Here is a 23,401-nt window from a genome sequence, read left to right as displayed (position 1 = left end):
ATTCTCCTAACTATTCCTGACTGACCATCATATGTAGTTGTAACTCCAGCACTGTAATTTTCATTTAATTGTTCATCAGCCTTTTGTTCACTAGTTACTTGTAACTTCCCTAAAACAGGGGCAAATTTACTATTCCTTCCTGTTGTTACTTCCATACATATCTGGTCAAATAGGTCACTAGTATAACCTCTGTTCAAAAACAACCTTTTCAGTACCCCACATTCACTGTGAAAAGTTTCGTCGTCAGAGGTCATCCTACTTAAACGTTCTGCACTGTCAGCGTTAATTTTTTAATGTTAAGTTGTCAATCTCGCCTTCATTCTTGCTGGATGGGTTCGGAGCCGATCCTCGGCTCCGACTCGGCACTTGCTTAGCTTGAGAACTCCTTTTACCAGCTCGAGGCAACCCTATATCCCATGATGCAAGGCGGGACTACCTCAGATCTCGTTTGCCGCTTTGCGAAGAGGTCTCTTTTTTGCCAGCTCAGGTAAGTTTGAATTTTCAAACAGTTTAGTCAGGGTTTTGTCTCTCCCTTGTTCCATATTATAGTGTGTAGTGTTTCTACAGCTCACCCTATTTCCCCATATATTTAAAAAAAAAAAAAAAAAAAAAAAACTTTCTAGTTATTCTAAAGTTTAATTTTTCAGTTAGGCCTAGGCCCCTTTTCTTAATCCCTATCTGTGTGTGTGTTTGTTGGGATTAATTGTGTGACTGTTTGGGGTGTGTGAGTGTTATTTTTACTTGGACTATGTCTAAGGAAGAAAAGGTCTTGGGCTTCAAGAAGTGTGACTCGTGCTGTCAGAAAATGTCTCTGACAGACGGTCACACTTCTTGTGTTTACTGCCTGGGGCCTTTACACCTGCAGGACTCCTGTGCCATATGTCACTCTTTTAGCCAGAGAGTCCTGCAGGAGAGGAGGAATAAGTTGATCCTCCGTGGCTTACTAAAGCCAGAAAGTTCACCCACTAAAACTGGGTCTAGTAAACCTTCCAAGCCACCTAAGGTTCAGGCTACAGTTTCTAAGCCTTCCCCGGTGGCTCCGACTCCTTCGGAGTCGAGATCGGCTCCGGCTGGAGCCGATCTTTCTTCTTCTGAGGTGGTAGTGTCGGTTCCGGTCGGTTCCGACACTCAATCTACCGTTGCCTTGTCTCCGGCTGGAGCCGACATATTATCCAGTATCGGAGCCGAGAAGCCTTCGGCTCCATCTGGAACCCAGAGGACGTCGGCTCCGATGGCTTCGTCCAAGAAGAGATCTCGGTCCCCTTCTTTGGAATCTATCCACTCGGCTCCGGGGTCTCCTCTTTTGTCAGAGCGGAGTCATCGGAGCCAATCTTCGAGATCTTCCAGGCTGTCTGACCACGATTTAGAGAGGGTGGTAAGCAGACTGTTGAAGTCACAGGCACTAGCCCAAATGCTCCATAGCCCGTCTCAGCAGACTTCGGCTATTGCTCTTCCCCTTGAACTTCCTCCTCAGACTCCCCTCCAGAGTTCGGAGCCGGAGCTTCTTGGGACAGCGACCGTGTCGGCGCCAGAACCAATACATCCCCTTTCGGCTCCGTCGTCTTCGGCTCCGATCTCCTCCATGAGACCTTCCTTGGAGGGATCCGGTCGTCGAGTTTCCCTTGTCGGCTCCGAGGGGGCTAGTGGCATCGGACCCTTGTCCGACCCCGCTCTCCCTCTCGGGGCTTCGGCTTTGGTAAGCTCGGCACCGGCATCGGCCTCGGAGCCTTCTCTCTCAGTGGAGCCGGGAATTCCTATTTCCTCGGAACGGGAATATTCCGGCCTCCCGGGGAGAGGAGCCTTTGAGGTGATGAGGAGTGTCCTGGCACCTGAGCCAGGTCAACGGTCCATCCCTTTAGCTCCTCCCTCTTCGGTGCCTGTGGATGTCTCTTGCCAGCCTCTTGCTCTTAGGCCCAGGGATCCATCGCCCCAGGTTTCCCCATTGGGAATAACTTCCTCTTCCGAGGTTTCTCCTGATCCGGCAGGGGAGCCCCCTCGGAAGAGGACATGTAAGAGGAAACACACAGACTCCCCTGAGTCTACAACATCTTATACCGACTTAGATGAGTCGGAGGGTTCCCCACGGTCCCCCTCTGAGGATGTCTCCTTTTCAGACATCCTTGAGCTCCTCAAACAGAGGGGGAATTGGCCCTCCATTGACCCCTCCGAGGATGGGTCGGTATACCTGGAGGCTTTTGGATCCCGACCCTCCACCTCCTGGGTGTCTCCGCCTTTCGACCCACTTATGCAGGTAGTGGCTCGGAAGGCGTGGGCAGCTCCAGATTCTGTGGAACCAGTCCCCAGGAGACCATCCAAATTTATTACGGCCCCTTCAGACAAGCAGTTTCTTTCTAAGGGCGTCTCTGTGGATGCTATGGTGGTGGTGGCGGCGGCCACCAAGAAGGAACTTGCGGATCCTTCAGTACCTGTTCATCCTCCTAACAAAGATTCTAGGACCATGGACAGGTATGGAAAGCGGATGTTTTCTTCAGCGACCTTTGCTATCGTAAGCTGAACTACCTTTGTCACTTCACCAGGCTTCAAAGAGATATTCTCAAGGAACTAGATGAAGTGGTTCAGGATCCTTCAGCTGCTGGGGCTCAAGACAAGATTGCCTCACAGCTAGCAATCCTAAATTCTTTAACCAACTCCTCCATGCGGCTCATATCCTATGCAGCCGATGGAGCGAGCAGAGCCGCAGGCACAGGAGTGGCTCTTAGACGTCAAGCCTGGATGCAGCTTTGTAATTTTGCGGACCCCTTTAAGGCGTCCTTCACCAATACCCCCTTTGACGGTTCGGCTTTGTTCGGACCTCAGGTGAAGGAAACCTTGACCAGGTGTGAGCAGGACGGCAAAACTTTCTGCCGTTGGAGTCCATTTTTCCACCCCTTCTAGACCCTATCCCAAGGGTCAGAAGGGAGGGAAGATGTGGTTCCGTAAATCCCAAGGAGCAGTGCCGGACACACGTGGTCAGTTTACCCCCAGAGGCAGAGGGGGTAACAATAATAAACGCCGCCCTAGAGGCAGAGGGGGTCCTCAGAACCAGGGCAACAGGGAGTCTCTTCCTGAGAAGCCCTTTCAGCATCCCTGAGGTGTTGCCCGACTGTCCACCCTTGGAGGCAGTCGGGGGAAGGTTTTTGCTGTACCTAGTAGCCTGGCGTTCCCTTTCACAAGATATGTGGGTACAGTCGATCATATCCGAGGGTTACAAAATCCCCTTCGAAAGGTATCCCGTACCTCACCAATCCCTTCCAGACATCTCACCCGGTCAAAGGGATTTGGCAGAACAGGAGGTTTCAAAGCTCCTAGAAAAAAGAGCCATCCAGACTGTTCCAGCAGACCAAGTAGGATCCGGCGTCTACTCGAGATTCTTTTTGGTCCCCAAAAGGACGGGAGATTGGAGACCAATATTAGACCTGAGCAATCTAAACAGGTTTGTCAAGAAGGCAAGATTCCGGATGGTCACACTTCAGTCCATTCTGCCCTTTCTGGGCAAGGACAACTGGATGTGCTCGATAGACCTTCAGGACGCGTACTATCACATAAAGATACACAGGCGCTCCAGGAGGTTTCTCCGCTTCGGCTAGGGACCAGTCATTATCAATTCAGAGCCCTGCCCTTTGGCCTCACTTCAGCCCCCAGAGTGTTTACCAAATGCATGGCAGTGGTCACAGCTCATCTGAGGCGGCAAGGATTCCAGGTGTTTCCTTATTTGGACGACTGGCTCCTCTCCGCCACCACCAAGCATCAGCTTCTTCAGAGCAGAGACTACACTCTGCAGCTGTGCAAAAGTTTGGGAATTTCAGTGAATTTGAAAAATCTTCTCTGTTGCCTTGCCAATCTATCACCTTTATAGGCGCAGAATTAAACACCGTCAGTTTGTTAGCCAGACTAACAGATCAGAGAATTCTGGACATCCAAAAATACGTTCGGATTTTATTGCAGAGCAGCAAAGTCAAAGCCAGATTGATACTGAAAGTTCTAGGTCTTATGGCTGCGGCCATTGTTCTTCTACCACTGGCTCGCTTCCACATGCGTCTTCTGCAGTGGATGTTATTCACTCAGTGGTCGTTCCACAGCCTTCCTATGAGACACAAAATCTTAGTTACACAATCGTGCAGGACTCATCTAAACTGGTGGATATCTTCCCCTCTTCTGCATCAGGGCCGACCATTTGTTCCCCCTCCTCCGGTTGCCACAGTCACTACGGATGCCTCTCTGATCGGGTGGGGGCATTATCAGGGCAGGATGGTCCACGGGACGTGGCAACCCATAGAATACCATCTGCACATAAATGTCCTGGAGATGAGAGCGGTGCTTTTAACGTTGCAAGCCCTCGACGACTTTCTTCCCGCGGGGACTATTGCAGTGCAAACGGACAACATGTCTGTGGTCTGGTACATCAACAAGCAGGGCGGGACCAGGTCCTATCCGTTGTGTCGAGAAGCTCTCAGACTTTGGCAATGGGCAATCTCCTCTCATCGGTTTCTGATAGCAATGCACATCCCCGGCAGGTCCAACCTTTTGGCGGACAGGCTGAGCAGAGCCATTCTCATGCCTCACGAGTGGTCTCTCAATCAATCTATAGTGGACCAGATATTTCTGAAGTGGGGCACCCCTTGTTGCGATCTTTTTGCTACACCCCAAAACAACAAATGCCCCGACTTCTTCACCCTTTTTCCCCTACCAGGCCAACCCCTGAGAGACTCTGTAACCCAGGATTGGCCCAGGGGACTTCTGTACGCTTTTCCTCCCTTCCCCTTGATTCCACAAGTCATTCGGAAAGCTACCGTTTTGAGGGCCAAGTTGATTCTCATTGCCCCTTACTGGCCTCGGCAAATTTGGTTTCCGACTCTGCATCGTCACCTCCTGGTGCAGCCTTGGCATCTGGACCCAGTTCCGGATCTTTTGATCCACCAATCGGGTCAACAGCACCGGGCCATTTGTTCTCTCAACCTCACTGCTTGGTTGCTCCACTTCCTTCCCTAGCCAGGCTTCCTATGATCTCTGATCCTGTCAGAGATATCTTAATAGCTTCTTTGAAGTCGTCCACCAGAACGATTTATGCTAGCAAGTGGCTACGTTTTTCCCTTTGGGCAAACTCCAGGCACATTGATCCCTTTACTGCACCTGTGCATTCTGTTTTAGATTTTCTAGCTGAAGTTTTTCAATCAGGATCTTCTTCATCAACAGTTAAAGTTCTACTGGCGGCTATTTCCAAATATCATGTTGGCTTGCAAGATCAAAACATTATGTTACACAGACTATGCAAAGCCTTTCTGAGAGGAGTTTTTCTCCTGAAGCCGCCAATAAAACATCCTCCTCCACAATGGGATCTGAATTTAATGTTAGCATCCTTGATTTTACCACCCTTCGAACCGTCTGCTTCATGCTCCTTGAAGTTATTGACCTGGAAAACTATATTCTTACTGGCTGTCACTTCAGCAAGAAGGGTATACGAGATTCAAGCTCTCTGCATCCATCCCCCTTACTTGGTTTTTCACAAGGACAGGGTATCCTTGAGAACAAATCCATCTTTTCTCCCCAAAGTTGTTTCTCAAACTAATATTAATCAATCCATCGATCTACCAGTTTTTTTCCCAAACTATTCTGACAAGAGCTGAACAAAAGCTTAATTTTTTGGATGTCCATCGTCAGCTCAGGTATTATTTGCATAGAACTAAACAATTCAGGAAATCAGACCAATTATTTGTCTCCTATGCAGAAAACAGGAAAGGTCTCCCAGTATCAAAAGTGACCTTATCCAGATGGTTATCTTCCACCATTTCTTATGTGTATTCGCTCAGAGGCAAGCAACTACCCTCTAAAACCGAAAGCACACTCAACCAGGAGTCTATCCACTTCTACAGCTTTTCAGGATAGGCTACCCATTGATACCATTTGTGCAGCAGCTACTTGGGCCACTCCTCATACCTTTGTCTCTCATTACAAATTAGATTTGGCCTCCAGGGACAGAGCCAGTTTTGGTTCCACAGTTCTCAAGAGTCTGTTCCATTGAGCCACCCGGGATACAGGTGCTAGGGACGCGGTCCCATTCAGCAAGAATGAAGGCGAGATTGACAACTTAACATTTAGAAGTTATGTACCTACCATAATGTTCCATGTTAGTTGTCTTCTCTCGCCTTCTTTCTTGCGTCCCTCCCTCCTTCCCCCTGGCCTGGACAGATCTTGAAGGGTTTCTCTTCTCACGTTGTTCTCTCCTGAGTCTTCAATAGAAGATTCTATTGTTTTAGAACTTGTTTTTATCCTAGTTCCACTAGGTTAGTCTTTTAGCAGGGTATTTTAACTGCCAAACGAGATCTGAGGTAGTCCAGCCTTGCATCATGGGATATAGGGTTGCCTCGAGCTGATAAAAGGAGTTCTCAAGCTAAGCAAGTGCCGAGTCGGAGCCGAGGATCGGCTCCGAACCCATCCAGCAAGAAAGAAGGCGAGAGAAGACAACTAACATGGAACGTTATGGTAGGTACATAACTTCTAATTTGTGCTTTCTTTGTAATAAAGCTGTTCATTTTTTATCCATCTGGGTCTGACGTGCTTTGTGCAGGTTTAACAGCAGACTTTCTAAAGTCATGCATATTATCCAAATACTTTTTAAGCAGTTTGCAGTTGCTTCTTTTCTTGTTTTGTGAAAGTCCTCTTATTCTACAGTCCTTTAACTTTTGTCAGCCCATCTAAACAATTTATATTGCTTCTTAACCATATACTTGCCTCTTATTTCAACCCTACTTTTTAAAATCCTTTTTCATTTTATCCCATTCACTGTTTTTCCCTTCTGGAGAAATTTCTGTCTTGTCTAACTTTCAAATATCCTTAAATTTCTCTCTTAACTGGTATGTGGGAGAGGGCAAGTGTCGCATTTTTACTTCATTACCCCACATTTTTATCTTAGTTTTTATTGGAGCATGATCTGAAATGGTTAGTGGATGTGTGTCAGAGCTTTCAGTTAAATACACGAGTCTATGAAAAATAATTTGTACCTTAGGGAATATGTAAACTGTCAGTTTCTAATACTGAATTAATGTATTCCATCCCAAATATTTTCATAAATTCCTTCAGAAATCTGCCCTTTGTTTTTCCATTCTAAGGCACCTGGTCCATCCTCACTATTGCAAATGATCCATTCCCCACCTGTAAGTAGTAATCCCTGCTGATAGCTGATTATTTCTCCTAAAAATTTCTTCCACTCAATAATATCTGTTTTTGGTGGAATATAAATGCATTTTTTTTAATTTAACATTTGTTTTCCAGGAAAGTCAGACTTGGAACGAGAATATTTTCAGCAGAGGGAGAGACGCTCCACACACGGATGTCTTTGTAATAAATGTCAGAGTAATCCTCCTCCCCTGCCAGTAACCCCTTGCTACCACAAGGCAACCCAAATAATCTTGTTCTACATTAACACTGTTACCATAATTTATGGACGATCTTCTCCCTCACAGTATAACTATGAAAGCAAGTCATAATTTGCCTAGGTGGACTATTTTAGGTTGGAGCAGCACCGAGTGACCTCTTTCCAATTTAATCTCCACTTCTGTAGTATCTGCCCATTTAGATAAATGAGCAACTATGTAGATTACAGTTTGCTCCCTCCAGTCTTTTAGAAACCCTGTTGACTCTTGTGTTTCTAAAGCTGCTTCTATCCTCTAGGTCTGTTAGTTTGTCCTCCATTTTAGTCTCCATGGGTTACAGTCTGTGCTGTAGATCTTAAATATCCTAGTTATGTTTAATTAGCTGATCAGAAAGATCTGTTAGGACCTACTCGATTTCTGTGGTCCTGTTGTCCGACCTGGATATTTAGTTGGAGAGTTTACTGTTGATTTACTTCTTTCGTACCTGAGCAGGACAGTACTGTCATCCCTTGCCTTACATAATGCCATAGGAACAGAAGAGGAGTTGCTGGCTGTTGAGTTCAGATTAAGTCCTAGTGAAGAAATAACCATTTCTTTGCTTTAGAGCAGTGCAACATCCATGGGCAGGTTGCAGAGAGCAAGTTTGGTTCAAATAAACCTTCATAAACAGAAGTCACAGTGCCAAGGTGGTGTCACAAAAACAAGTGGAGAGGTAGCACAGCTTAAAGTTGGTCCACCATGCCCTTGTTCCTACTGGAAGTCTCACTCTTTCATTCTTTTGATGACTTCCTGGACTTCTGCATTTCACCACCAGCTTTCCTTATGTACCTTATTTCCATACGTGGCTTGGCCACATAACTGTTCTGTAGTTCAAGCATGTGTTTTTAAGATACTGCCATTCTTCATCTCCAGCTGGTCTTCCTGAAGTGCTAGAGCCCTGCACGTTTTCAGGAAATCTTTCCCTTTCTCCCCAGTCAATTTTCATGTCTTCAGCCTAGTCTTTGTTGACCTTGGAGCCTTCTCTGACTACTGCTTTCAGCTGATTGTGGCAACAAGTGGTTTATGCTGCGGGCAAACTATTTCACTGGGGATGACTTTGCAATCACTGATTCTACCCAAGTGACCTTTCCTTACTAGCAGGAAGTCTACCTGAGTTGCAAGTTGGCCTCTCTTGTATGTGATCTTGTGGCTGTCTTGCTAAACCATGTGTTGGTCACCATCAATCATTTTGTCAGAAGTCTAGAATAGCCAGTCCTGTATTCCTGTTGCCCTAACCATGTGGACTCTGGCAGTCCTCATATCCTGTTCTGTCTATCCAGATATGTGCATTCAGGTCACACATTATTATGACTAATGCATGTTGTCCTGCTTTTAGTAGGTCCTGCAACTGATTCCTGAATGCACCGTCTTCATTATCACATCCCTACTGTGGGGTGTAGGCTGAGATTATAAATAGTGTCCAGTCCTTGGACTAGAGACGGACTGCCATGAGTCTGTCACTAATTCTGATGACATCCCTCACTGTCTCCTGAAACCTCTCCCTCACCACAATTTCCACATCATTTCTGGATGTTCATCGTGTTACATTGCTGCAGTCATTACACTTGGGTTATCCTGCCATCAGGCGGTTCCCCATTCGGCCTGAGTTCCAAAGTCTTGGTCCGGCGTCTGTTGCTGTCGCCTCCTCCCTGACGTCAGTGCAACAGGGGTATATAAGATACAGCCAACACCATTTTCTTCAGTCTTTCTTGCCGCGCGGTGCCCGAAGCAGAAGCAGTTCGCAAGTGCCGGTCGGCCGACTCCTGAGATTTTCATTCCGAAGCCAGAACTGAAGTCTTCTACAAAGCTAAGTACCCCATTGGGGAAACTTTTTCTTGCCTCAGACCGATGTCAGTAAAAGTTAATAACTGTATTTCTTGTGGGAAGCGAGTACCTCATAAGGATTTCCACTCCTGTTGTATTCCATGCCTAGGCCCAGACCACGACGTCACTGGTTGTCAGTTTTGTGCTAGATTTAACAAGCGCACTATTAAACGTCTATTTGATTTTGCCCAACATTATTTTGGTAGAAAATTCAATTGCACCATGCCGTCGGAACTTCCGACGACCGGATTACATAAAAAGTGCAAAGACAAGGACAGGCATCCGAGGCCCAAAACTGATGACCGGTTCTCCGGTTTTCAGCGAGTTGCCTACGCAGCCCCTGACTAACGCATCCACAGAACCACAGACCGCCTCCGACTCCCACGTGGAGCTGGCTGGACCTTCAGATGCTCTGTTTTCAGCCTACCGAAACTAACCCTTCCGAGGGAACCGAAGTAGCTGAGCAGTCCACAGCTTCAGAGGGTGTCTTCAGACCTACCCAGTTAACCATTAAACCCACTGCTAAGTCTAAGGCCCCATTAAAAACAGAAATAGATACAGCATTCTCCAGGACAGGCTTCCATGCCTAATAAACAAATGCTCAAAATGGCCGAAGACCTAATCACCCTGATCAGGGGTCCCATCCCCCTCCTGATAAAAGGCCCAGACAGGATGCAGATTATGAATCTTCTGACCAGGTGTCCATTTCTTCAGATTCATCCTCAGACCTAGGATATTCCTTACCCCCTTATGAGGATTCAGATGCTGAGGAATCTATTCCATCAGCCTCTCCACCTGAGGACTACTCCTTTGGGGAGACCTTACATACCATGAGGGAGCATTTCCATTGGGAAGGCCTGGATTACTCAGAATCCAAGAAAAGGCTCAGAGACTTCCTTTTGTTGCCTCAACACAGACCCCTTGCTATTCCACCAGTGTTAGATATTGTGGATGATGTGTACAATGAATCCAGCTTAAACCCTGACTCCTTACCACCAGCCCCAGTTAAACCTGATAGATATTAGAGTCCCTGACACACTCAAATTTCTGTATAAAAGCCCTGTTGCTGACCCTGAAACTATTTCTCAGGGACCCAAAGGGATTAAGGCCTCATCAGCAAAAAACCCAGTTCCCTCTGACAGAGATTCCAGAGCATTAGACAGATGGGGAAAGAAAGTATGTATGTCTGCAACTTTAGCAATGAGAGCCTTAAATTGCCAGTTTCACATGCTAAAATATCAGCAATTTTTGCTGTCTCAGTTGAAACAAAAGATGCTTCCAGATTCAGATCCTCCTAATTTTAAAGAAATGCAGGATTTATTGCATGCAGCTGAACAAGTGGGAAAACATACTTTGCAATGTGGGTTTGATTCCTTAGAGGCCTCCTGTAGAGCAGTAGTTACAGGCTCTGTCATTAGAAGGCATGCTTGGTTAAAGGAACATACATTACCAGATCATGTTGAGGCAAAATTGTTAGACGCACCTTTGCAGCTGGATGTGTTGTTTGGAGTTAAGGCAGAGGAGGTATTAAAGAAGATGGAGGATAAGGCAAAATCCATGCAAACGGTGAATGATTTCTTACAGGTTCAGCCTCCTCATTTTAGTAGGAATTGGCCAACAAAGAATTGGTCCTTTCCAATCACAGACAGACCTCAAAGAGGCAGATACAGACATCCAAGAGGTAGAGGTCAAGCACAAGGTCCTTACAGGCCTCGACAATGGGGTACACCAGGCCAGAAAGAAGGGGAAGACAGGCCACAACCTTATAAAAAGCAGCCTCAATGACTTCCCACTACAGCTGCCAAACAGTTCTCTCTTGGCAGCCCCCTTAGGAGGAAAACTGGCACTTTTCTATCACAATTGGCTTTGCATCACCAAAGACAAATGGGTTCTCAACATTGTATCTCAAGGTTACAGGTTCCAATTTCACACTTTGCCAAGGTTAAAAAGAATGCCAAATCTGCCACCAAATCAATGGGCAGAGGCTCAAAATCAAATTACAGCACTCATGAACATGAGAGCTATTCAGAAGGTACCACCACAGGAGCAAGGACAAAGATTTTATTCAAGACTCTTTCTGGTTCCTAGAAAGGACAAAGCCTGGAGACCCATTCTGGATCTTTCTTCTCTAAACACTTACCTGGATATTCCGAAATTCAAACTGTTGACAGTACAGCAGCTTCTTCTCATGCTGGGCAAGAAAGCTTGGCTCGTGACTTTGGTCTTCAAGGAAGCATACCTGCATGTCCCTATCAGACAAAACTGCAGAAGATACCTCAGATTTCTAGCTGGTTCAATGCACTATCAATTCTCTGCACAGCCCTTTGGCTTATCTACTGTGCCCAGGGTCTTCACAAAGTGCCTGGCACCAGTAATTGCATTTTGCAGACAAAAAGGATTTCAAATTTATCCATACCTGGGCAACTGCCTGATTCAAGCAGAGAGCAAGTGCATTCTTCTAAAGCATCTGGCGTTCGTAAAAAAGTTAAGTTGCCTGGGGTACACAGTAAATTAAATAAAATCAAAACTAGTGCCTTCACAACAGATAATATTCCTGGGTGCCAGCTTGAACACAACGACCCAGATGGCTTATCTCACTCCAGACAAGCAAGAACAACTGACTCAATACTTTCAATTGATGGCAACAAAGACCCAACTCCCTGCAAGAAAAATTCTGCAGGCCTTGGGCTACATGGCATCTTGCATACTACTAATTCCATATGCCAGACTGCATATGAGGAAACTACAATGGTACCTAAAGAGTGTATGGTCTCAACACTGTCAAAGTTTGGCAGTTATACCGCTAATTCCTTGCCTTCAACAGGAGTTTCGATGGTGGGCTCAAGCTTGTCACCTCAACAAGGGACATCCTTTCACTCAACCCACAGCCAGGCAACCACTGACAACAGATGCATCGGAGTACGCCTGGGGAGCACACATGGCAGGAAAATGTATTCAGGGTGAGTGGCCCACAGAGCAAAAAAAGCTTCTTCACATCAATCAAAAAGAGATGCTAGCTGTACAAAATGCACTTATAGCTTTCAAGGACCTGCTGCATCCAGGACAACTACTACTAAAGACAAGACAACACCACAGTTATGTGGTACATAGACAAGCAAGGGGGCACGCACTCCTACCCCCTCTGCAGACAAGCCATGACCTTGTAGAACACAGCTCTGGACTACCAAGTTCATCTGCAAGCACAATTCCTGCCAGGAAAGAAAAACACACTGGCAGACGACCTAAGCAGAAACATCATGAATCCCCATGAATGGGAATTAAATCCACAAGTATTCAGAATGATAACACAAAAATGGTGGAGCCCAGACATAGATCTGTTTGCATCCCTAATGAACTGCCAGCTACAGAAATTCTGCACAAGGAGTTACCATCCACAAGCATGGAAAGTGGATACCCTCTCATTCAGCTGGAAAAACCTACAAGTATACGCTTTCCCTCCTTTACCTCTCCTTCCAAAGGTACTCATAAAAGCCAGGCAAGAAGAGCCAAAGATGATCCTAATTGCACTAGACTGGCCACGCCAGCACTGATACCCAATCTTAACTTAGCACAAGAACCACCCTAGATTTTGCCTCAAATCCCACATTTGCTGACACAGCACAACAATCCGATACTTCACAGCCAGCTAAAGACCTTAAACCTAGCTGCATGGAAAATTCCTTAGTCAAGCAAGCAATGCCTCTCTCCAAAGCTGTTATGGATGTCATTCTGGAGGCCAGAAGGCCTAGCACCAGGAAAGCCTACTCGGATAAATGGAAGAGATTCTGTGCCTGGAACCAGGCGCACAGCCTTGATCCTCTTCTCCCAAACTTTCCTCAGATACTTAAATATTTAACTGAGATGCTGGACAAGGGCCTCTCCTTCTCATCAATCAAGATCCACGGCTCAGCCATGTCTGCTCATTACAACACGGATCCACCAATTTTTTCTAATCCTTTGCTCAAACAGTACCTCAGAGGGGCTAAAAACATAAGACTGCCCCGTAGAGCACCCACCCCAACTTGGGACCTCAACTTTGTTTTGGAAAAGTTAACTTTACCTCCTTTTGAGCCAGCTAACACAGCAGAACTAAAATACATATCTTGGAAAACTGCTCTGCTACTGGCAATAACATCAGCACGAAGAGTTTCAGAATTACAAGCACTAATGGCAGTGGAACCTTTCCTCATTTTCCACCAGGACAGGGTGTCTTTAAGAACTAACCCTACATTTATGCCAAAGGTGGTATCAAGTGTGGCTCTAAACCAAACTATTCATTTGCCAACTTTCTATCCAAAACCACAGAACAAGGGGGAGAAACTACTACATTCTTTGGACTTTCACAGGCAGTTACGCTTCTACTTTGACAAAACCAAAGCTTTCAGAAAAACTGAGCAATTATTGGTAGCATATGCTGCAGGAGCACAGGACAAAACCATTTCAAAACAGACTATTTCAAAATGGATAGGACATTGCATACGTTTCTGCTATTCTCACCATAGGAAACCTTTACCTAGCAGCATTAGATCTCACTCCACCACGGCAGCACACACTTCAACTGCCTTCCTCAGAGGAGTACCTACCAAGGATAGTTTGGAAGCAGCAACATGGAGTTCTGTGCATACCTTCACCAAGCATTACCATTTGCCTTTATACTCCAAATCCAGAGCTGGCTTCGCCACTACTGTGCTGCAGGGCCTTATAGCCACCCCTAATGCCTTATAAAACCAGCCTCCCTACCTCAGCTTTGGGATTCCACCCAAGTGTAATGACTGCAGCAGTGTAACACGATGAACATAGTACAGTTTTGTACCTACCATAAATGTAGATGTTAGAGTGTAAACACTGCTGCAGTCCAGGTTACCTTCCCCTCTTACTTGCTGGTACGTACCTATGCCGTCTACCCTTTACTACCTATGGGGAGTATTTGCTGGTAACTGAAAGTTGTTTGCTTTTCTTATGTATGTTTTATTAGCAATTTGAATTGCCCACCCATTTGGGGGCACCTGACATCTTGGGCAAGAAAAACTGAAGAAAATGGCGTCTGCTGCATCTTGTATACCCCTGTCGCACTGACGTCAGGGAGGAGGCGACAGCAACTGACGCCGGACCAAGACTTTGGAACTCAGGCCGACTGGGGAACCGCCTGACGGCAGGGTAACCCAAGTGTAATGACTGCAGCAGTGTTTACACTCGAACATCTACATTTATGGTTTGTACAAAACTGTACTTTCATCTCCCCCAAGTAGTAGACTCTGGATCCCAAGGAAATTGGCTTTGCTGCAGAGCCCCTTCCACCTTGTCTGCTGGATACATAGAATGTCCAGCTATCTCCTATCTCCTTACCATTGCGCCATCCACTTCAAGCTGTGTCCTGTTAGTGAGCTATAGTGAGTATCGTGGCCTTTTCTTCATATTTTGCAGGTTAGTTTATATCCGACTTTTGCCCAGCAGAACTATCCTTGGTGACCCAAGCTTGGCAGCAGAACATTGACCAGTGAATAGCTTATTGACTTAAGGATGTTGAGCTTTTTTTGCGGGCGCACATTGAGAGCTATGTAGTCTTAATGCCTGCGACTGGCTGACATTAATAACCAATCGCAGTGCTTTTCTGGCAATCTCTAGTCAAGTAGTCATTTAACTATGGACTGATAGGAAGAGTAGAGTTTGTTTGTATGTGTCAGGAAGCCAGGAGCCAGTTAAAATTGTGGGCAGTGATAACAGTATACAATTCCCACAACAAAATATATGGTGGTGTTTATTTTTATAACATTCTGGGGAAGGGGGGAAGGTCCCTGCATGCCTCCTCATCATCTTCAAAATGTGTACATAGGTAGAAGTAATGAAAGATAAAATTAGGGGCAGTTTATGAATATTACTGCAGTTATTAGTTAACAGAACAGGTTTTGCCTAAGCATGTTTTCTCCAAACAATAGGAAGTATGAACTACAGTATGTAATTCACTGATTTACCAGAAAATCAGGGACATGGGATAAAAAAAATGTAAGGCAAAAATCAGATGTACAATATCTGGTGCAGTTGAGAAGTATTATTCTATGCATACTTCCCAGCTTTGCTCAGGAATTCTGGGCATAGCAAAAAAAAAAAAACAATGAGTTGACAAAACAGGGCAATTTTTAAATGCTACTGAGAGTCATTTAAAAAGTTGATAGAATGGGTAACATCCACATCAGTTTCTGAACAGTAAGTATGAAACTATCATTATGAGTTGTCAGTTGTCTTCAGTGATATAAGAAAAAAGGGTTATGAGGTATGTGAGAGAAATGTAAGAAAAAATTGGGGCATTCTGTAAAGTATTTGTCTGTTGAGAGATGTGCGTTCTGCATTATGGTTGAATTATGCAGGGACGGAAGACACGTACATGCCCACGTACTTGTGCACAGTCATACATGTACAGTTGTATGACTCACATGCATGCACTCTTGAGTGCACGTGCACGCACACACTCCGAAGTCAAGATTCTGGTGCCCTGTTTCTGAAAAAATCTATGTGGCTGCTTAGACTGCGTATGCCTTCCAGAGGCCATAGGAGGCTGTGTTTGTGAGAGCCTGCTTTTGTATGTACTCTTCCATGATTTTAGATCTTGTAGTTGAGCTCTGTGGTTTGCAGAAGTAGTAATGTTAAGAATTAGGATTTTGATGTTAGTAAGCATCAGGTTTAAGTTTAACTGTATAGCATTTTGCTTCTGTACGTCCACTACTTGGTTGGTTCCATTTTTTTTTAAATATTACTTTAAATTTTCTTTTGTATAATAAATGGTTACGTCTTGTTTTAAGTATGCACTCACAGCTCATGTTAGAATTGCAGGTTTTCTGGTGTTAACTGATCACGCTCACTTTGTACATATCCAGCAGGAACCATAGATGTTAAGTTGTCATTCTCGCCTTCATTCTTGCTGGATGGGTTCGGAGCCGATCCTCTGCTCCAACTCGGCCTATACTATAGCTCGAGAGCTATTTTTACCGGCTCGAGGCAACCCTATAACCCACAATACCATGCACTAACTCCCCAGATCTCGTTTGCCGCTTCGCTGCGAGGTTGTCTTTTTTTACCGGCTCAGGTCAGTAAGAGATTTATTCTATTTAACTAAAATTTCAGGTAGTTTCTCCAGTTAGTTACCCTTGTTTAGGTCACTACTAATTGTACAACCCTTTTAGCCCTGTTTCCCTTCTATAGTTAATTTTTATCTTTGGGCCTACGGGCTTTACCTTAGTTTTCCCCACCCCTTATAGTGTCTGTGTGTGTGTGGGTTTTAGTCAGTTCCCTTAACTTTCCTAATTTTAAGTTGAGTGTGTGTGTGGACTGACTGTGTTTACTGTGGATAGGACTATGTCCAAAGACACTAAGGTCTCGGGATTCAAGAAGTGTGACTCGTGCTGTCAGAAAATATCTCTGACAGACGGTCACACTTCTTGTGTCTATTGCTTGGGGCCTTTACACCTGCAGGACTCTTGTTCCGTCTGTCACGGGTTTAGTTCAAGAGTCCTGCAGGAGAGGCGTAATAAGCTCATCCTAAGGGGCTTGTTAAAGCCTGATGACTCCCCGTCCAAGTCTGGCTTGGGGAAGTCTTCAAAAACCGCCAAACCCTCGGCTCCAGCTTCTGAGTCGAGGGCTGGCGTTATTGAGATGGCTCCGACATTGGTTCCATCCGGATCCGAGGTGGGTAAACTGGTATCCGCTCCAAAACCAGCATTGGAGCCAACCCCAGCGCGCAAGCGCTCTAGATCCCCCTTGATAGACTCCTTCCAATCGGCTCCAAGATCCCCTCTCCTATCGGAGCGGAGTCATAGGACTCGCTCATCTAGGTCATCCAGGCTCTCCGATCACGACATCGAGAGGGTGGTCAGTAGGCTCATAAATTCTCAGGCACTAGCCCAAATGCTCCAGAGCCCATCTCACCAGACTGTGGCTCCTTCAGTACCGCCATCGATTCCTCCTCAGACTCCCCTCTCGAGTTTGGAGCCGGAGTTTGTCGGAACCGTAACCTTACCCACGTCGGAGCCGATACTCCCACCTTCGGCTCCGGTGTCGTTGGCTCCGACCTCTTCATTGGTTCCGTCCGTGGAGAGGTCCGGGCGCCGGGACTCCATTGTCGGCTCCGAGGGGGGCGAGTGGCATCGGACCCTTGTCCGACCCCGCTCTCCCTCTCGGAGCTTCGGCTCTGGTTAGTTCAGCCCCGACAACATTCTCGGAGCCTTCTCTGTCGGTGCCGGGGGCGGTTCCGGTCTCTAAGGAGCCGGGACTAACTTTGGTATCTGATAGGGGAGCCTTCGAGGTGATGAGGAGCGTGCTGGACCCAGTGTCCACTCCAAGGTTAAGTTCTGCAGCTCCTCAGTCTACAGTGCCTGTTACGGTCTCTGGCCACCCTCCTATATCTGACAGCAGAGATCCGAAGCATAGGGTACCCACCTTGGGTGTCTCCTCCTCTTCCGAGTGCTCCCCTGAAGTTTCAGGGGAACCCTCTAAGAAAAGAAAGTGCAAGAGAAAGCACATAGACTCCCCCGAGTCTGTCACGTCAGACACCGACTTGGATGAGTCGGAGGGTTCCCCCAGATCCCCCTCTGAGGATGTCTTTCTCTCAGACATCCTAGAGATCCTAAAACAGAGGGGAAATTGATCCACTCTCAAACCTTCCGAGGACGAGTCGGTTTACCTTGAAGTTTTTGGATCTCGCCCTTCCACCTCCAGGGTGTCTCCCCCTTTCGACCCACTAATGGATGTAGTGGCTAGAAAGGCGTGGGCAGCTCCTGACTCAATGGAACCTACCCCTAGGAGGCCTTCTGAATTTATTTCTGCACCAGAGGACAAGCCCTTTCTCACCAAAGGCGTTTCAGTTGATGCTATGGTGGTAGCAGCAGCCACTAAGAAGGAATTGGCTGATCCTTCTGTACCTGTTCATCCTCCTAACAAAGAGTCCAGGACCATGGATAGGTACGGCAAGCGGACATTTGCTTCAGTGACCTTTACTATGCGATCGCTGAACTGTTTATGTAATTTCACCCGCCTTCAGAGAGACCTGCTCAAACAGCTGGGTGAAACGGTACAGGATCCTTCTGCTGCGGGGTATCAGGACAAGATAAACTCCCAGCTGGCCATCCTGAACTCCATTGTTAACTCCTCCATGCGGCTTATCTCTTATGCAGCCGATGGAGCGAGTAGGGCCGCTGGCACAGGTGTTGCGTTGAGACGTCACGCTTGGATGCGACTCTGTAACTTTGCCGATCCCTTCAAGGCATCCTTCACCAACACCCCCTTTGATGGTTCAGAATTGTTTGGACCTCAGGTGAAGAATACCCTCACCAGATGCGAGCAAGATGGTAAGACTCTCTCTGCCGTGGGAGTCCATTTTTCCACACCTTCTACACCTTCTAGACCTTATCCTAAGGGACAGAGAGGTGGAAAGATGTGGTTCCGCAAACCACATGGAGTTGCGCCTGCCGCACGTGGTGAATTTCTCCCTAGAGGCAGAGGGGGGAATAATAACAGATGCCGCCCTAGGGGCAGAGGGGGGTCCACAGAACCAGGGTTCCAGGGAATCTTTCCCTGACCAGCCCTTTCAGCATCCCTGAGAAGCTGCCCGACTGTCCGCCTTCGGAGGCAGTCTGGGGAAGATTATCTCTGTACCCGGAAGCCTGGCAATCCCTTTCCCAAGACACTTGGGTACAGAAGATCATATCCGAGGGTTACAAAATTCCCTTCACTTCCCCTCCGGTACAACTGCCAAGACCCCTACCAGACGTGCCACCCACACAAAGGGGTCAGGCTCAGCTAGAAATAAAAAAGCTGTTAACAAAAAGAGTCATCCAGGCAGTCCCAGCAGATCAGCTAGGATCCGGAATCTACTCCAGATTCTTTTTGGTACCAAAAAAGACTGGAGACCCATTTTGGACCTCAGCAGATTGAACAACTCTGTACAAAAGACAAAATTTTGGATGGTAACACTGCAGTCCATTCTACCCTTTTTGGGCAGAGACAACTGGATGTGCTCCTTAGACCTCCAGGATGCGTACTATCATATAAAGATACACAGGCATTCCAGGAGGTTTCTCCACTTCCGGCTGGGAGCCAGTCATTATCAATTCAGAACCCTGCCCTTTGGTCTCACCACAGCCCCCCGGGTGTTCACCAAATGCTTGGCAGTGGTCATGGCTCACCTGAGACAAAAAGGATTCCAGGTGTTTCCATATCTAGACGACTGGCTCATTTCTGCTACCACCAAGCAGCATCTTATAATGGCCAGGGATTACACTACTCAACTTTGCAACAGTGTAGGTATTTCTATAAATTTTGCAAAGTCCTCCTTGTCGCCTTATCAATGTATAAACATTATAGGTGCCGTATTAAACACCACAGAAATGTCTGCAACATTACCACCTCAGAGAGTGTCAGACATAAGGCGGAATGTTCAGTCCATGTTTCAGCCCAACAGAGTTCAAGTCAAGCTAGTATTGAAAGCGTTAGGCCTCATGGCAGCGGCAATTCTTCTACTCCCATTAGCCTGCTTCCATATGAGGCTCCTTCAGTGGATGCTGTTTTCTCAGTGGTCCTTTCAACAGCTACCAATGACTCACAATATTTTGATAACCCCTTCTTGCAAGAATCATCTCTCCTGGTGGATGGTTTCCCCTCAGCTTTTTCAGGGCAGACCCTTTGTCCCCCCCCCCCCCAGTTGCCACGGTGACAACGGATGCCTCCCTGATCGGGTGGGAGGGACATTATCAGGGCAAGACGGTCCAGGGCACATGGCAACAATCAGAACGCCACCTGCACATAAATGTCCTGGAGATGAGGGAGGTGCTTTTGACGTTGCAAGCCCTTCAGAGCTCTCTTCCCACATGGACTATAGCAATTCAAATGGACAATATGTCTGTAGTGTGGTACATAAACAAGCAGGGCGGAACAAAGTCCTACCCCCTATGTCGAGAAGCACTCAGACTTTGTCAATGGGCGATTTCCTCTCAACGGTTTCTGATAGCAACGCACATCCCCGGGAAGTCCAGCGTCATAGCGGACAGATTGAGCAGAACTATTCTCATGCCTCACGAGTGGTCTCTAAATCAAGTGGTAGCAGACAGAATATTTCAGAAGTGGGGCCAGCCTTGCTGCGATCTTTTCGCAACTCCTCAAAACAGCAAGTGCCTCGATTTCTTCATACTCTCCTCTACCAGGCCGTTCCCCCCCCCCAGAGATGTTTGGCCCCAGGGTCTTCTATATGCTTTTCCTCCCTTGCCATTGATCCCGCAATTAATTCAGAAAGCAACCGCATTGAGATCCAAAATGATCCTTATTGCCCCGTTTTGGCCTCGACAAGTATGGTTTCCGTTTCTGCACAGTTAACTACTGGAACAGCCTGGGCATCTGGAACCCCTTCCAGATCTGTTGACCCATCTCACGGGCAAGCTGCATCAGTCTCTTCATTCTCTCAACCTCACAGCTTGGTTGCTCCACTTCCAGCCTTAGCCAGGCTTCCCCTTATTTCTCCTCCTGTTCGTGATATCATTCTAGCTTCCCATAAGTCCAATACTAGGAAGACGTATGCGAGTAAATGGAAGCGTTTTTCGCATTGGGCACAAACTAAGTCCCTAGATCCTTTCCATGCACCCATTCATAAGGTTCTAGATTTTCTGGCGGAGCTTTTTCATTCAGGGTCATCGTCGGCCACTATCGGGGTACAATTAGCGGCCATTGCTAATTTTCATGTTGGGCTCTCAGAAGCAAATATTATGTCCCACAAACTTTGTAAAGCCTTCCTCAAGGGCATCTTTTTGCTTAGACCTCCAGTTAAAGATCCACCTCCACAATGGGATATGAATTTAGTTCTAACCTCATTGATTCTGCCTCCCTTTGAACCTGCAGCTTCTTGCTCCCTCAAGCTTCTTTCTTGGAAAACTCTGTTTTTAGTAGCCATAACATCTGCCAGAAGGGTATCGGAACTTCAAGCTTTGTCAGTCCGTCCCCCTTATTTGGTCTTTCACAAAGACCGGGTAACTCTCAGAACAAACCCTTCCTTCCTACCGAAAGTGTCCTCGGAAACAAATCTAAACCACTCCATTGACTTGCCTGTCTTCTTCCCAGACTATGCCAACAGGGCTGAACAGAAATTACATTCATTAGATGTTCATCGCCAATTACGGTATTATCTAGACAGGACAAAACAACTCAGTCAGACCAGCTCTTTCTCTCTCATGCTGCAGGAAAGAAAGGGCTTCCTGTATCGAAGGTTACTCTTTCCAGATGGTTGACATCTATTATTACCTTTGTCTATGAGTTGAGAAACAGGCAACTTCCATCTAGGCCTAAGGCTCATACAACCAGGGCACTATCAACATCAACGGCATTTCAAGCAAGGTTACCACTAGATGCCATATGTGCAGCAGCTACATGGGCTTCCAAACATACCTTTATTGCCCATTACAAACTTGATATAGCCTCCAGAAATAGAGCTGACTTTGGTTCCACCGTACTCAGGAGTCTGTTCCATTGAGCCACCCAGGACTAAGATGCTAGGGAAGCTGTCCCATCCAGCAAGAATGAAGGCGAGAATGACAACTTAACGTTAAGAAGTTATGTTCTTACCATAACGTTCCATGTTAGTTGTCTTCTCGCCTTCTTTCTTGCGTCCCTCCCTCCTGCCCCCTAGCCTGAATAGACTTCAGGTCTCGGAGTCCTTCCATTTCTGGAGATATAACATGTTACGGTTTCCCAGTATCCTTAATGTTACTAGCATGGAGCCCGTACTTGCAAATGAGGATTATGATATTATGATATTATATTTATACTATGTCTTAGCTTCCAAACGAGATCTGGGGAGTTAGCGCATGGTATTGTGGGTTATAGGGCTGCCTCGAGCCGGTAAAAATAGCTCTCGAGCTATAGTATAGGCCGAGTCGGAGCAACCCATCCAGCAAGAAAGAAGGCGAGAAGACAACTAACATGGAACGTTTATGGTAAGAACATAACTTCTTATTATTTTGCTACAGATCTGTGCATTTGCTGAAATACTTTTATGCTCTAATGTTTTTAGTTTGTTTTGTCTTTCATGGGTTTAAAATAAAAGAAAAGCATAACTCTACTTACAGATGGTTCCAACAGAGTTGGTTGAAAAAGAGTTTTGGCGTCTTTTGAGTACTGTTGAAGAAGATGTTACCGTAGAGTATGGAGCAGATATTGCATCAAAGGAATTTGGCAGTGGTTTTCCTGTGAAAGATGGAAAAATACGTTTTTCACCTGATTATAAGGCAAGTCATTTATTTTTTAAACTATAAGCATTGCTTTAAAATGAAGGATGATGTTTAACATGCAGTATGTATTTTTTAATAAACAGTTTTCATAGTCAGTTTGCTTACACAGTCATGCCATCCACCCATCATACCTGTTTACTAGAACTTGCTCAGTGGCCAGGATGATAGAGGGCTGCCTGAAGTTAAATGAGCTTTGGGGCTTTTCCTTTTCTAGGTTGGAAGGAAACTGAAATTGCTATCACAATACCACATAGAGATGCTTGGGTAAGGAGTTGTTGCAGACAAATGAACCAGCTGGGGGCTAAATATGTTGCTGGCAGTTGTAAAATGTGCATGCATTGCTGTGATTAATGATTGCACAACCCCATCCCTGACAGAGAACCTTTGTGTAGACTCCTATCCAAGAAGTTCTCCGGTTAAATTGTTACCTCTGGTGCCTTGTATGTGAAATCTGCACATCCATCCTATCTTCATGTGGGTTTTCTATGAGCACTTTGTTTTCCGTCCCCAACCCAAAGGCAAATGACAGCGATTTAGCTGTCCATGTGTGTGTTGTAGAAAAAAAAAAAAGGCTTGGCAGTCTGTTTACATTCCCAGCAAATGCCATGGGTGTTGCTGCTGTTTACAAGGGTCATGGTAGGATTCTGAGATGTATAAGTATGGATACTTAAGTCCCTGGCACTTGACATATCATCACAAGGGAAAGCCAGTGTAACAAATGGTAACACTTCATTACTCTCCTCATATTTTCCTGTCTCCTGGCCAGAATTTATGATGAGACATGATCCCCATAAGGTGCAAACTCATGTTTCATTATTACTTTGGTTCAAAGGCCTGTGACATGACCCTCCTTTGTATAGTCTCCATTTTTCCATCGTTTCTGTTCACTTTTCATTGTTGCAGTGC

General features: G+C 46.1%; 1 protein-coding gene across 1 annotated transcript in view; it reads left to right on the top strand.

The window, feature by feature from the left end:
• Positions 1-23,401, top strand: part of KDM5B (lysine demethylase 5B) — a 2,307,736-nt gene that overhangs the window by 975,870 nt on the left and 1,308,465 nt on the right. Inside the window, exon 9 of the mRNA XM_044076151.1 lies at positions 22,334-22,492. Coding sequence (XP_043932086.1) covers positions 22,334-22,492 — 159 coding nt within the window. The remainder of the gene's footprint in view (positions 1-22,333; positions 22,493-23,401) is intronic.

This window comes from Protopterus annectens, chromosome 7.part0 (assembly GCF_019279795.1).
Source record: "Protopterus annectens isolate FY-2018-M chromosome 7.part0, PAN1.0, whole genome shotgun sequence".
Lineage (NCBI taxonomy): Eukaryota > Metazoa > Chordata > Ceratodontiformes > Protopteridae > Protopterus > Protopterus annectens.
Note: the sequence above shows the minus strand (reverse complement) of the source record. Positions and strands in the feature narration are given on the sequence as shown.